We start from the raw sequence: 15,517 nt of genomic DNA on the forward strand, positions 1-15,517 counted from the left end.
GATACCTTGTGTTCATTTAATGGGAAATATGGTATGGTTTCCTACCCAGTTCTTGTTAGAGAAGTTACCACAAATGCAGAAAGTTTTGGACAAGAAAGCCGAGATGGCTGTTACTTCAGGACAGTCAGCATGGTTACAGCAGAGAAATCAAATGCTTTCTAGGTAAATCAATATGAAAAAACTGAATGTTATGGAATAATTATTATGTATCTCCTGATTTTTTAGCTCACCTGGCCCGAAGGGCCAAGTGAGCTTTTCCCATCACTTTGCGTCCGTCGTCTGTCGTCGTCCGTCGTCGTTAACTTTTACAAAAATCTTCTCCTCTGAAACTACTGGACCAAATTTAACCAAACTTGGCCACAATCATCATTTGGGTATCTAGTTTAAAAATTGTGTCCGCTGACCGGCCCAATCAACCAAGATGGCCGCCATGGCTAAAAATAGAACATAGGGGTAAAATGCAGTTTTTGGCTTATAACTCAAAAACCAAAGCATTTAGAGCAAATCTGACATGGGGGTAAAAGTGTTTATCAGGTCAAGATCTATCTGCCCTGAAATTTTCAGATGAATCGGACAACCCATTGTTGGGTTGCTGCCCCTGAATTAGTAATTTTAAGGAAATTTTGCTGTTTTTTGGTTATTATCTTGAATATTATTATAGATAGAGATAAACTATAAACAGCAATAATGTTCAGCAAAGTAAGATTTACAAATAAGTCAACATGACCGAAATGGTCAGTTGACCCGTTTAGGAGTTATTGCCCTTTATAGTCAATTTTTTACCATTTTTCGTAAATCTTAGTTATGTTTTACAAAAATCTTCTCCTCTGAAACTGCTGGGCCAAATTTAACCAAACTTGGCCACAATCATCATTGGGGTATCTAGTTTAAAAATTGTGTCCGGTGACCCGCCCAACCAACCAAGATGGCCGCCATGGCTAAAAATAGAACATAGGGGTAAAATGCAGTTTTTGGCTTATAACTCAAAAACCAAAGCATTTAGAGCAAATCTGACGGTGTTAAATTGTTCATCAGGTAAAGATCTATCTGCCCTGAAATTTTGAGATGAATTCGACAACCCATTGTTGGGTTGCTGCCCCTCAATTGGTAATTTTAAGGAAATTTTACTGTTTTTGGTTATTATCTTGAATATTATTATAGATAGAGATAAACTGTAAACAGCAATAATGTTCAGCAAAGTAAGTTTTACAAGTAAGTCAACATGACCGAAATGGTCAGTTGACCCATTTAGGAGTTATTGCCCTTTATAGTCAATTTTTAACCATTTTTCATAAATCTTAGTAATCTTTTACAAAAATCTTCTCTGAAACAACTGGGCCAAATTTAACCAAACTTGGCCACAACTATCATTGAGGTATTAAGGTTAAAAAATGTTTTGCGTGACTGCTAACCAACCAAGATGGCTGCCACAGCTAAAAATAGAACATAGGGGTAAAATGCAGTTTTTGGCTCATAACTCAAAAACCAAAGCATTTAGAGCAAATCTGACTCGGTGTGAAATTGTTCATCAGGTAAAGATCTATCTGCCCTGAAATTTTCAGATGAATTCGACAACCCATTGTTGGGTTGCTGCCCCTGAATTAGTAATTTTGAGGAAATTTTGCTGTTTTTGGTTATTATCTTGAATATTATTATAGATAGAGATAAACTGTAAACAGCAATAATGTTCAGCAAAGTAAGATTTACAAATAAGTCAACATGACCGAAATGGTCAGTTGACCCGTTTAGGAGTTATTGCCCTTTATAGTCAATTTTTAACCATTTTTCGTAAATCTTAGTAATGTTTTACAAAAATCTTCTCCTCTGAAACTACTGGGCCAAGTTAATTATAGGTAGAGATAATTGTAAGCAGCTAGAATGTTCAGTTAATTAAGATGTACAAACACATCACCATCACCAAAACACAATTTTGTCATGAATCAATCTGTGTCCTTTGTTTAATATTCACATAGACCAAGGTGAGCGACACAGGCTCTTTAGAGCCTCTAGTTTAAATAATTTTTTGAGATACCAATACATATACATATTGTGTTGTGTTGAAGTTGTGAATATGATGCTATAATTTCTACAAAAAGAATGATATTTGGAAATTTACCAGGATGCTATATGAAATTTGTGGGGAGTACACTAAAAGTTGTTTGTTAACTTTATGTTTTTGAAATATCTCATAAAATCAAATAAACATTATATGCTTCTATTAATTGTTAATTAAATGTGTTTTTTTGTGTGTTACTTTACAGAGATGTGCAGAATTATCATACAACTGTATCAGCCTGGATGATAGAAATGGACTCCAATATTTCACAGAAATCTCTCATGGAAGATCTTAACAATAAATGTGTTCTCTTCATTCAGGTTAGTTTTTAGAATTGAATGTTGCCTGTAAAAACTAGCTCAGTACTTTGATAACAATTCAAAAGCAAAGTGGTTTCCCTAGTCAAATGTTCAATACAAAATTACAATTTATCAGGAAGATACCAAGAGGTAAAAGAATGTTAATTGTACCTAAAAAAAGGACATCTGGAACCAAAAATATTTGAGTTCTTTACAGACCTCACAAACTACTGTCTCCTCCAAGTTATAGAATTACATTCAATGAAAAACAAGGAACAGCATTTAGTTTAGATAGCCAATAGGCCTATTTACACCCCCTTTATCACTATAAGAAATCCATCATGACTGTTTTTATGAGAGAAACAATCTTCTTAATCATGTCACTCTATGAAAATACTTGTTAATGAGAGCTATGTCTGTTTTACCCCCTTATTAAACTGAATAATGGTACATTTATACATGTATAAACCAGTTTTCATGAAGAAAATTACAATTTTTTTTAAAATTATAAATTTCATAAATCAACCTATTTAATGTCAAATTTCGATATAAAGTTGCAGTCAAAATAATATGCTTAAAAAAGTCATTTCTTGCAACTGTTTTAAATTTGCATCAAAGGAAGTCGTTTTCGCTACAGCAAACTTAAAATAATTTTGCACTGTTTTTTAGTTTGTCTGATTTTGATACAGTTATTATACAATCATGTTAAAACTTGATATAGATAATGTACAATGGTGTTTATTTACAGGGTTTACTATATGCCAACAACATCAAACATCTTGTCAGAACTGTTATGAATCTACATGTAGCCTTACAGAAACCAATGACTAGAACTGCAGTTATCTCCCTTTGTAGACTGATAGAATTGTTAAAGGTATGATAAATTATCTATTACCAAGATATTATTTTCATTTTTCTTTGCCTTTCTAAAAGGTTTTAATTTTTCAACTTTTTGAGAATTTGTTTTTGATTACTATTCCATGATTTAATAATGTGCCAAAGGAGTACAGACATATTTTTTTTTAAAGTTTTTCATCTGTTTTGGAATAGATACTTTCTTTAGGCTTGTCTTTAAAAACAGTTGAAAATAATATTTTGTCATACATTTGCATTAATGATTGAAATAACTGAAAATTGACTATTTTCAGGCAATAGAACACACATTTCACAGGAGAACAATGTTGATATCAGATTATGTTAACCATATATCACAGCATTTAGGTTTCCTCCTTCTTTCATCCATATCAACAGCCAAGGTAAGGACAAAATCTTAAAAAAGGGGTTGTCAAAACTTTTACTGGAGAAAATGAAATAATTGACATTTACATATAGATAAAGTTTGCTGTCTACTTGTACAAGTTAAGTGGAAAATTGAATTAATGAAATTATTTACTACCCTATATATTAGTTTGAAAGTGTGCAAATATTCCCCGGAAAGATCCTTATTTTAAATCAAGAATTTGAAAATAATACATTGACATTTATATACTGATAAGTTTTATTATGAAAACAAATTATTTGAAATACTTCACTTTAATTTGTATTTTTTTTTACTTTGATTTATATTTGTTTCATTATTCTCAGAAAAGGATAACATCAGACAAGAGATATAGTGAGAGAAAACTAGATGTATTGTCTTCTTTAGTGTTAGCAGAAACAGCATTAAATGGGCCAGGTATTAATTTACTGTTATCATAGTCATTTTAAAACGTTTGTCTAATGCCTATTCATTATGTTCAACTATATAAAATTTGTTCACAGTTATGTCAGGGTTTTGTTTTATGAAAATGTTGGGTTTATATAAAAATGGACAGCAACCCATCACATCTATTTACAATCTTTAGCAATAACCTGAATACTATACAATTATTTCAAGCTCTAAGTAGCACTGAGTCTAAAATAAGTTGTTAATTAATAAAACACACTCAATGCGATTGGCTGTAAGATATGAAAAAAAACTACAGCAGAGATTCCTCAAAGGTCTCAATGGAAGAGAGTTTTGGACCAATCTCTTATCTGGGTCAGATCAACAACTTTAACATGAGTTCTTGTAAGATCAAAGTTAAATTATGTTCTTGAAAGGTAGGGTAATTAAGGAATAACAGTACTGTAGTTGAAGAGTTGCCACCGTCAATTGTAGATTTGACGGTTGCAAATGCAGTTTTACTGGCGACGCGGAGCGGAGACAGTAAAACGGAGATTTGCAACAGTCAAATCAAAATTGACGGTGGCAACTCTTCAACTACAGTACTGTTAATCCGATTCTAATGCATTACAAAAAGAAAAAAATCCGATAAAACTTAAAAAAATGTCTAAATTTGTCAAATAAAAAAAAAATCCGTGAAACTTCTTAAATAATTTTGGCACAAAGACGTCATGGCTAAACGTGACGTCATACAAACGAAAACTTACAAACTGGAGGTTATTTCGTTACCTGTTCGCTTCAAATTTGGATAAAATTACATTAAAACGGCAAATTCGAGGTAGGTGTTATTTTATTTTTAGCTCACCTGGTCCGGCGTCCGTCGTCGTTGTCCGTCGTCGTCGTCCTGCGTTAACTTTTACAAAAATCTTCTCCTCTGAAACTACTGGGCCAAATTTAACCAAACTTGGCCACAATCATCATTGGGGTATCTAGTTTAAAAATTGTGTCCGGTGACCCCGCCAACTAACCAAGATGGCCGCCATGGCTATAAATAGAACATAGGGGTAAAATGCAGTTTTTGGCTTATAACTCAAAAACCAAAGCATTTAGGGCAAATCTGACATGGGGGAAATATTGTTAATCAGTTGAAGATCTATCTGCCCCGAAATTTTCAGATGAATCTGACATTCTGTTGTTAGGTTGCTGCCCCTGAATTGGTAATTTTAAGGAAATTTTGTTGTTTTTGGTTATTATCTTGAATATTATTTCAGATAGAGATAAACTGTAAAAGGCAATAATGTTCAGCAAAGTAAGATCTACAAATAAGTCAGCATGACCAAAATGATCAGTTGACCACTTTAGGAGTTATTGCCCTTTATAGTCAATTTTTAACCATTTTTCGTAAATCTTAGTAATCTTTTAGAAAAATCTTCTCCTCTGAAACTGCTGGGCCAAATTATTTGAAACTTGGCCACAATCATCATTGGGGTATCTAGTTTAAAAATTGTGTCCCTCGACCCCGCCAACTAACCAAGATGACCGCCATGGCTATAAATAGAACATAGGGGTAAAATGCAGTTTTTGGCTTATAACTCAAAAACCAAAGCATTTAGAGCAAATCTGACATTGGGTAAAATTGTTAATCAGGTGAAGATCTATCTGCCCTGAAATTTTCAGATGAATTGGACAACCTGTTTTGGGGTTGCGGCCCCTGAATTGGTAATTTGAAGGAAATTTTGCTGTTTTTGGTTATTATATTGAATATTATTATAGATATAGGTAAACTGTAAACAGCAATAATGTTCAGCAAGGTCAGATTTACAAATAAGTCAACATGACCAAAATGGTCAGTTGACCTCTTTAGGAGTTATTGCCCTTTAAAGTCAATTTTTAACCATTTTTTCGTAAATTTTATATATCTTTTACTAAAATCTTCTTCTCTGAAACTGCTGTGCCAAATTGATCCAAACTTGGCCACAATCATCTTTGGGGTTTCTTGTTTAAAAAATGTGTGGCGTGACCTGGCCATCAAACCAAGATGGCCGCCACGGCTAAAAATAGAACATAGGGGTAAAATGCAGTTTTTGGCTTATAACTCAAAAACCAAATAATTTAGAGAAAATCTGACATGAAGTAAAATTGTTAATCAGGTCAAGATCTATCTGCCCTGAAATTTTCAGATGAATTGGACAACCTGTTTTTTGGGTTGCGGCCCCTGAATTGGTAATTTTAAGGAAATTTTGCTGTTTTTGGTTATTATATTGAATATTATTATAGATATAGGTAAACTGTAAACAGCAATAATGTTCAGCAAAGTAAGATCTACAAATAAGTCAACATGAACGAAATGGTCAATTGACCCCTGTAGGAGTTATTGACCTTTGTAGTCAATTTTCAATCTGCTTCCTTTGTTTAATATTCACATAGACCAAGGTGAGCGACACAGGCTCTTTAGAGCCTCTAGTTGATTATATAGTAGTAATCAAACATTTGTTTATTCATCAATTCAAAATGGCGGGTCTCTCCTTAGTTACGCCTGGTCAACTGTGGATTTGACGGCAACTGTTAGCCAATGAAAAAAATTGTTACATCCAAATTGTATTAGAATAAGAATTCTTGTGAATTGAGAGTTAATGAGCTGGTTCATTTTCAAAATCTGATTGAGGATATTCATGAAGTAAAAAGCTTTTTATTACCACAAAAATGCATTAAATATTGACCATTTTATGATAAGCAACCATCATTGAATATGACATCTCTTTTTAAAGGTACAAAAGAAAGAAGACTCATTCTGCAGTTAGCCTTAGCAGTTGGAAAAACCATGGTTTGTATTATATAGCACTTGTTAACATTGTATAAGGATGAATCATGATTTCAGGTAGAATTCAGAGACAAAAAGTCTAACCAAAAGTGAAATAAATATAGGAATATTAAGAGGTCAGCAGAGAGGTTTTGTCTGATTGATTTATAGCTTTTAATATAAAGGTATTTTCACCTATTGAATCTCAAAATAAATAATCTCATTATATCTTTACATTTTTGATCAATTTGTTGCTATCATTACAACATTTAATTGATATTGTTTTCAATTCTTATGTTGAAACATTATCAATCTAGGTATTTTAAATGATGTAAAATAAATAATCAGATTGTTTGTTTTAAATACATGTATTGGATTATTTTTAAAATGGAGATGTGAGTTGTTTGCCATTGGAAAAGAAGCCTTAATGTTTGGTCAGAAAATTTGTCTGACAGCTTGTCACTGATGGACCCCTGTAAAAGAACTTCTGTGAGGCATGTCAATAAATTGCACCAAACAAAGTACTACACTTTATCAAAGATTTATTCTATCTAGCATGACAGCCTATTTAATCATATAATAGATCCATACAGATGAACACTGCATGATTTAATTACCGAAGATTAACATGCAGGTGGACGCTTTTACTGTGTTGTTGAATTCTTGAAATATCAGTATTTTATTTGTGAATTGGAAATTCTCTTCTTTTGTGTAGAAAACCTTCAAAGATGATGAATTAAGTACAATGAATGGAACCTTAAGGAAGCTTGATGCTATATGTGATTTAAGAGAAAGGTAAAAAGTCTAGAAGACCATAAATTATAATGCTCTTGTATATTTTGGCACATTGCAATTGCCATTTGCATCAATTTACAAAAAATACAATTTTATACTCATGGGCCACAAGGTCATATTTCATTTTGGCCAAAATTCAATACTTTTTGAGCCGTTATTCAGAAACATAAATGAAGATAATAGTTTCAATGTGTGATGAAGCTCATATCAGAAATTTTGTAGAGTATCCTGTATAATTTAAGTTAGTGCATACTCATTTAAAAATTTGGTGTTTATATTGTTTTGTTACAAGTTTTAATATTTCATCAGGAAATAAATAAATAACATGTTCTATTATAGAGTAGGATGATTTAGTTTTAATGTTACCTACCAATATTGATATATCCGCAGAATAAGAAAGAAAAAAAAAGAAAATGTTTGATATAAATTATTTGAAAAGTCAATGTATTTTTGTTATAAAGAGAAGATATTACTACTGTGTATTCATTATTATTTGTTTGATACCGATTTTCGTGGGTACATATAAACTATGATTTCAAATGTTCAACAAACAACAAATTTTATATAGGTTTTGTATGCAGTGATTGGCAAAACCACGAAATCAATTACCCACTGAAATGCAAGTTTTCCTCAATCCATGAAAATTGATACCAACGAAAATAATAATTCCACAGTAATTTATTCCTACATTTAAAACTATAATCTTGTTTTTTTTTCAGTGTAAGAAAGGCTTGTGATTGCAGTTTTCTGTACTGGCATAGAGTAGTCTTTCCAATCTATCTGACAGACACGTTTGACAACCTTGTGGATCCTCATAGAATGCATGTATGTACATTATATTTATATATTAATACACTTTCTTACATTTAAAAAAAAGAAGATGTGGTATGGTAACCAATGAGACAACTCTTTACAAGAGACCAAAATGACACAGAAATTAACAACTATAGGTCACCGTACGACCTTCAACAATGAGCAAATCTCATTCTGCTAGTTAGCTATAAAAGCCCCCAAAATGACAATGTTAAACAATTCAAACGTTAAAACTAAAAAATGAACAAAAAAACAAATATTTAACACATAAACAACGATAACCACTGGATTATTTTTAAGAATTATAAATCTTTCTTTTGGAAGTTATGGTTATACAAATGTATCAGTTACATGTTTTTTTTATATTTATGAAAATTTTGTTTCATTTGTCACTATATTTGGTATTTATACAATACTATATATTTGTCAGTATATGGTTGTAGTCCAGTCAATCTAGCATAAATTTGACCCTAACCTGAAAGTAATTGCAACAGAAGATTTTAAAGTTTTAATCTTTAGCATTATACCCCAAATATACACAGAAAAAAGTCCCATAAAATATAACTTGAGGAAAACTAAAAAAATCACCATTTAAAATTCCTATGGAGATTTGCATTGAAAAGGGAAATAACTCTTGCAAAAAAGGCAGAAATATCAATAAAAATTGATACAAAATTATAACTTTACCGCTTCTATTTATCAGAATGTATTGATTCTTGATTTTTTAGCAATCTTTAGAGTATTACAAACAACTCTAAAGGTGTTTTCATATATTTTATCAAGCTATACTCTAGATTTCGTAATTTATAAGTTGACCATTTATTGAAATTTTTAACATGTCAAGGTAAAGAATCTCAAATTTAATAAAAATAATTAAGCATGTATTCTTCTTTTTGTGGTTTAAAGTTTCTTTAGATAAGTAAGTTGCTGAAAATATATAATATACAGATATAAACAATACCAAATTTTCACATTATTTTTTCAAAATGGTTACAAAGCTTCAAATTTGCAATTTCTTTAATGAAAAATTCATGAAAAAAATTTAACTACCCATAACATTTCGGTTTTGTACATTTCATGAGCAGAAGATTATACAATTTAGTCAAATACAAACTTATAACCCCATCAAAGTATCATATTATACATAAATTTAAAGAAAAACAACAAAAAACTGACCCAAAAAGACTAATTTTTGCAAGAGTCATCTCCCCTCCCAATGTTAATTTCCATAGGAAATTTAAAATGCTGATTTTGAGTTTTCCTCACGTTAGATTATATGGGACTTTTTTCTGTGTATATAAAAGGCATAATACTATAGATTAGAACTAAAACATTTTCTGTTGCAATTAGTTTGAGGTTAAATCTTAGTTTGACTGGACTATTGGTATTTCTACAATACTGTACTATATATTTATCAGTATATGTTTGGTATTTATATAATACTGTATTATATATTTGTCAGTATATGTTTGGTATTTATACAATACTGTATTATATATTTGTCAGTATATGTTTGGTATTTATACAATACTGTATATTTGTCAGTATATGTTTGGTATTTATACAATAATGTATTATATATTTGTCAGTATATGTTTGGTATTTATACTGTATTATATATTTGTCAGTATATGTTTGGTATTTATACAATACTGTATATTTGTCAGTATATGTTTGGTGCTTTATGAGACTGTATTATATATTTCTCAGTATATGTTTGGTGCTTTACGAGACTGTGTGCCTCCTATGGCAGCTGTAAAACACATTACTCCTACAGAACTGATGGGGAGGTTTGATAAAGAAGTCTATGGCAATCTGAAGGAGGTATTTTTATTTTATTTTATTCTCTCAAATGAATTTCTGTCATGTGTTGTAGCTTTACAAACAGTTTACACAGTATGCTTAAAGAGTTACAGATCATAAATTTATTTTGATTTTGTTACTTTTCAATTCTTTTTGTAAAATTGTACATTTTCTTATTCATCTTTTAAAACCAAATAAGATAAAAAAAAAATTGTGCACACAGTCATCTTGTTATTTGAAAAGAAAGAACATCAGTTTATGCTGTAAAACACTTAAAACTTTCTGTTCATGAATATTTATTTTAGTACCTGTTGGACCCTTTGTGTAGAGAGATAGAAACAGATTTACGATTACAGATACATGCACATCTTCAGCTTGACGACAGAAATCCTTTCAAAGTAGGCATGAAAGACATGTCACAATTACTGAAAGTCCGACCAATCAGATTCTTTGATAGATATATAAACATCAAAGGTAAATTATAACATGCTTTACATTATAGGTTTGAAGAAAACTAGACCTGTAAAAATATGACTTGTGTTACATTGGATTTCTTTAAGGTGATACCTTACACTACAGGGAGATAACTCTGTAAAATCAGCTAAATGTTTTAATTACGTCGTGTTGTAAGGGGGATATTAAGCATCTCAATGATCAAAATAACTGTTTGTCAAACTGCTTTATAACCAGTGTAAGTTTTCTGATAAAACAGTTGGTTCTATTTTTTTGAAATTTTGAAATACCTTATAAAAATTTTATGAAAATTAAAGGAGCCTAATTAATTTTAGTGAAGGTGTTGGGTACCACCTTGAGTGAATGAAAATAGCTCAGCTGCAGAGGTTGTTGTTGGGATACTGTTAAGTCAGAAGACTTAAGGTAGATTCATGGTATACCGCCATCTTGGATTGTGCAATTGCAGTTCAAAATAGGTCTAGGTATTTGCCCAATCTGCTAATTTTGAGACAATTTTCTCACAATTTTTTCAAAATTTTATCTCATAGATTTCTTTTTATGCACACAAATGTGTTATTTCATTAACTATCTAATAACCAAATTTAAGCTATTTTCAACGACTCATAGCTAGGAAAATAACATGTTGACCCACACTGTTTATTGTATTTTTAAAAAAAACATTGTTAAATCTTCATTAGGGCCAGGTATAAGAAAATTTTATATATAAATAAATAAACGTATGATCTACCTCAAGTAAGAAATAGACATAGACATAAACAGTAGGGCACTGTGTATAATATTGTTTTTGTTTGTCCAATTTCCAACTGCTTTTAATCTGATATGACTGAATCACTGTAGAATATAATAACAATCATTGAAGAATTGTGAAATATTAAGATGGTACCTAATACTACAGGGAGATAACTCTGTAAAATCAGCTTATGTTTTAATAACGTTGCGTTATAAACGGAATATTAAACTTCTCAATGATCAATATTAGTGTTTGTCAAACTGCTATATGACCAGTGTAATTTTTCTGATAAAATGGTTCGTTTTAAATACTTTTAAATTTTTATATTTTTGTCAAAGGGACAAAGTTAATACTATGTCAAAACTTTATGAAAATTAAATGAGCCAAATTAATTCTAGTGAAGGTGTTGGGTACCACCTTAAGTGCCAGAAAATTCAGCTTCCAATTTGAATGATTTTTGTTAAATATAAATTTTGTTAACAGGTTATGTAGAGCATTATTTGAACACAACATTTTACAATTTGACAACAGTAGCACTCCATGATTGGAAAACCTACGGTGAAATGAAACATATGGCAGAACAGAAGTATGGTCTGAAATTAATAGAGTCTCATCTACCTAGTCAAACATTGGAACAGGTAAATTACCACACCTACCTAGTCAAACATTGGAACAGGTAAATTACCACACCTACTTAGTCAAACATAGGAACAGGTAAATTACCACACCTACCTAGTCAAACATTGGAACAGGTAAATTGACCACACCTACCTAGTCAAACATTAGAACAGGTAAATTACCACATCTACCTAGTCAAACATTGGAACAGGTAAATTACTATATCTACCTATTGGAACAGGTAAATTACCACATCTACCCAGTCAAACATTGAAACAGGTAAATTACCACATCTACCTAGTCAAATATTGGAACAGGTAAATGTCTACATCTGGTATAATAAGTAACAGTTTAATTATGGAATAGGTAAATTACTTCATAACTATGGAATAACATGTAAAGATTAAGTCTTGGAATAGGTAAATAACATCTTTTCAATAGAGCAGTAGGACAAGAAAATCACTACATCTAATATAATCATTGGTATTATTAAAATTATCGAAATACACCTGTATACTCAAACCAGAGCTTGATCTGAAGCTAAGGCATTTTAATGAATGTACATAGTCAAATTACTATAGCATGCTGATAAAATGAATAAAATTAATAGCTGAATTCCATTTTTTTGGATACACATTGGAATATATAAATGAGCTCTTCATATAACATCTTAACATATAAATCAATTTTATGTCTTCAAATATTAGAATAAGTAAACCCTAACTTTAAATGCTTATGTTGTAACTAACTTGATATAACATTTTCATGTAAAGCATTGCTTTGCACTGCAATCATAATATTTCACAGTACAATGACTTATAACAGCCCATGCTAAACTTTTAAAGGGATGTACAATCGTCAAAACATTTCACTCATGAAAAAACATCTTCATTCCACCACACATTGGCAGACATTTCAGATATATGCATATATTTGGTTAAATCTTTTTTTTTTAAACTGTTAAATGGTCTTCGTAAAATTATTGACTTTGAATTGATTTGTTTCAGGGACTAGATGTTCTAGAGATTATGAGAAACATTCATGTATTTGTGTCAAAGTTTCTATATAATGTCAATAATCAGGTAAGTTTCATTTATATAATAAAATAAGAATAACTTCTATTGCATGGATAATAAAATAAGATATTATTTTGTTTTTAACCTCTTATAGATGAATATTTATTTACTGCTGTATACCATATGTCCACTCTTGAAAGTTAATAGTCATAGTTGTAATGGTTCTTGATTGTAAATAACTGAATAGGAATGCTAGAATGTATACTGAACTATGATAAATGCATTTATATGAATAAAATTGTTAATTGAAACATGGTTTGTACAACTAAAAGTACAAAGAAAAATAGATTATTGATTAAGAATTTTCTTGTAATAACCCTGGCTGATGCAAGAAGCCTTTATGTTGTAATTTGGATAATTTAATCAACCATGTGATTCCAAAACAATTGTTATAACCCTGCTTTTAAAAATGTGGTTATACCCCTGCTTTAAAAAATCTACTGTCTCATGAATATTTTTTGTCACATCTGTCTCAAGGATTACATCATAAAGATTTCTAAAAGTTGGATTTGAGTTGATATAAGTCAACTATATGGTGTGTGTTTTCAGATTCATCACTTAACAACTTCCTGTTTACCGAACTCTTCCATATTTTTACACTATTTGAATGATCTGGTTGCAGTGGTGGTATCATCAGTGAGCAGTAGCTTGCAGTTTCACTTGTTTCACTTGAATTGTTATGTCAGCTGTCTATACACTATTTATAAGTAATTGTGTTTACTTTTTCAGATATTTGTAGAAAAGTCCAGCAATAACAAACATCTAAATACTATCAACATTCGTCACATAGCCAACTCTATCAGAACTCACGGGACAGGAATTATGAACACTACAGTAAGTTTTACTGTACAAGCTTTATAGCAAATACGCACACTTATCTGAGGGATCATGTGTTTATCTAGGTAATAATATACAATTATGGCCTGCTGAGGTGGTGAATATCCAAAATGGTCACATGTTACATGGTTAGGATTATTCCACCAGGGCTTCTATATCCTTCTTATCCATTAACATTTATAGAATTTTATCAATGTAATATATATAATTTATGCTCAGATTTTCAAAACACAAAATGATGTTACACTTGTCAAGAAAATTACATAACTTTTGCAAGGTGCAGGAAACAAATATCTGTTCTCAAAATAGAAAGATGTCATTGTTAAAATAATCTTTGAAAAATTTTGAGTTATCTTCCTTATTTTAGAGTTGCTGTTAAATCAACTACAACCAATGCAATAATTAATTTTACTTCCCACTGATAAATTGCAGCAATCTTTACTGTTCAGTGCTTACAAGCACTTTGATTATTTTTTTAATTTTTAATTTTCTTTGCCATCTCATTTTTTTTTACTGAGGTACAAAAGCTGAACTATGCATTTACTGGGAAAGTATTGTATGAAAATTCTTATAATTGTATAAAATGAAATTTCTCACTCATATCTTATCTTTTGCAATACATTGCATTTTCAAATTATTATATTTAGGTTGTAAGTATTTAAATAGACTGCTGTCTTTTAAATTTGAAATAGTTCAAATTGAACAGGTAGAATTAGGTGTTTTGCATTTTTAGTGTTTTCTGAGCAAATTTGTTTTGAACCCTTAGTCTTTCTATATATTTTGTAAGGATTCAGTTTACTTGGTTTTTGTTATTCCCTTCATACATGAATTGACAACCATCTTGAAAACACAAATGAAAACCTCACAATAATAAAATTCTAACAAACTACAAAGCTTGATATCTATGAAGAAAATGTCACCTAAAAATACTTTTAAAACCACTAATGTGACGATGCTTTTTACAAGAAAGGTAAAGCATGAGGTAACACTGAATATAAATTTTATACATAATGAATATGACAGTTGTGTGTTTGAACTGTTATTTTTGCCATTTGATAAAGTACTTTCCACTTGTATGTTCTTAGAGAATTTAAGTTAATTTACGTTTAAGTGTTGTAGAAACTAACTTGATGTTATATGACCTGAATAAAGAATGAAGAACTGATATACTGATATGCTTATTTTTATTCATAAATACAAAATAGCAATGGAAATTGCATAAAGTAATGAAAATGCATGAACTGTTAACTTATACAGTCAATAAATTATAATGCTAAGCACTAAAACAATATTAAAAATCTTCACATGTAGTATTGAAGCACAAAATTTGATTCAATATGTAAAATGTTTTGAGCACTATTTCTATAAATATCAAAAAGTGTTTATCTGTAGTAACTACCAGACAATAGACGGCTGATGTAGACATTGACATCTGTTGAAGCCATTCTAGATGGTGTCAGACGTGGAAGTTGAAGTGTTGACTTCTTTGTCTGTTTTGTCTGTTGCCCTGCTGCAGAGTTCTTTGCCTGTTGGCTGTGACGCTTTATTCTGTTTAATCGCCTATTATAAGT

The 15,517-nt window shown here is 30.6% G+C and overlaps 1 protein-coding gene across 2 annotated transcripts in view; it reads left to right on the top strand.

Annotated features, from left to right (window-relative positions):
• Window positions 1–15,517, top strand: part of LOC134687365 (WASH complex subunit 4-like) — a 47,420-nt gene that overhangs the window by 9,202 nt on the left and 22,701 nt on the right. For both annotated transcript variants that reach the window (XM_063547608.1, XM_063547617.1), the window contains exons 11-23: window positions 2–162; window positions 2,262–2,376; window positions 3,104–3,229; window positions 3,504–3,611; window positions 3,940–4,030; window positions 6,769–6,824; window positions 7,516–7,595; window positions 8,315–8,420; window positions 10,119–10,232; window positions 10,517–10,685; window positions 11,899–12,053; window positions 13,041–13,115; window positions 13,839–13,943. In XM_063547608.1, coding sequence (XP_063403678.1) covers window positions 2–162; window positions 2,262–2,376; window positions 3,104–3,229; window positions 3,504–3,611; window positions 3,940–4,030; window positions 6,769–6,824; window positions 7,516–7,595; window positions 8,315–8,420; window positions 10,119–10,232; window positions 10,517–10,685; window positions 11,899–12,053; window positions 13,041–13,115; window positions 13,839–13,943 — 1,461 coding nt within the window. The remainder of the gene's footprint in view (window position 1; window positions 163–2,261; window positions 2,377–3,103; window positions 3,230–3,503; window positions 3,612–3,939; window positions 4,031–6,768; window positions 6,825–7,515; window positions 7,596–8,314; window positions 8,421–10,118; window positions 10,233–10,516; window positions 10,686–11,898; window positions 12,054–13,040; window positions 13,116–13,838; window positions 13,944–15,517) is intronic.

This window comes from Mytilus trossulus, chromosome 1, assembly GCF_036588685.1.
Source record: "Mytilus trossulus isolate FHL-02 chromosome 1, PNRI_Mtr1.1.1.hap1, whole genome shotgun sequence".
Classification (NCBI taxonomy): Eukaryota; Metazoa; Mollusca; class Bivalvia; order Mytilida; family Mytilidae; genus Mytilus; species Mytilus trossulus.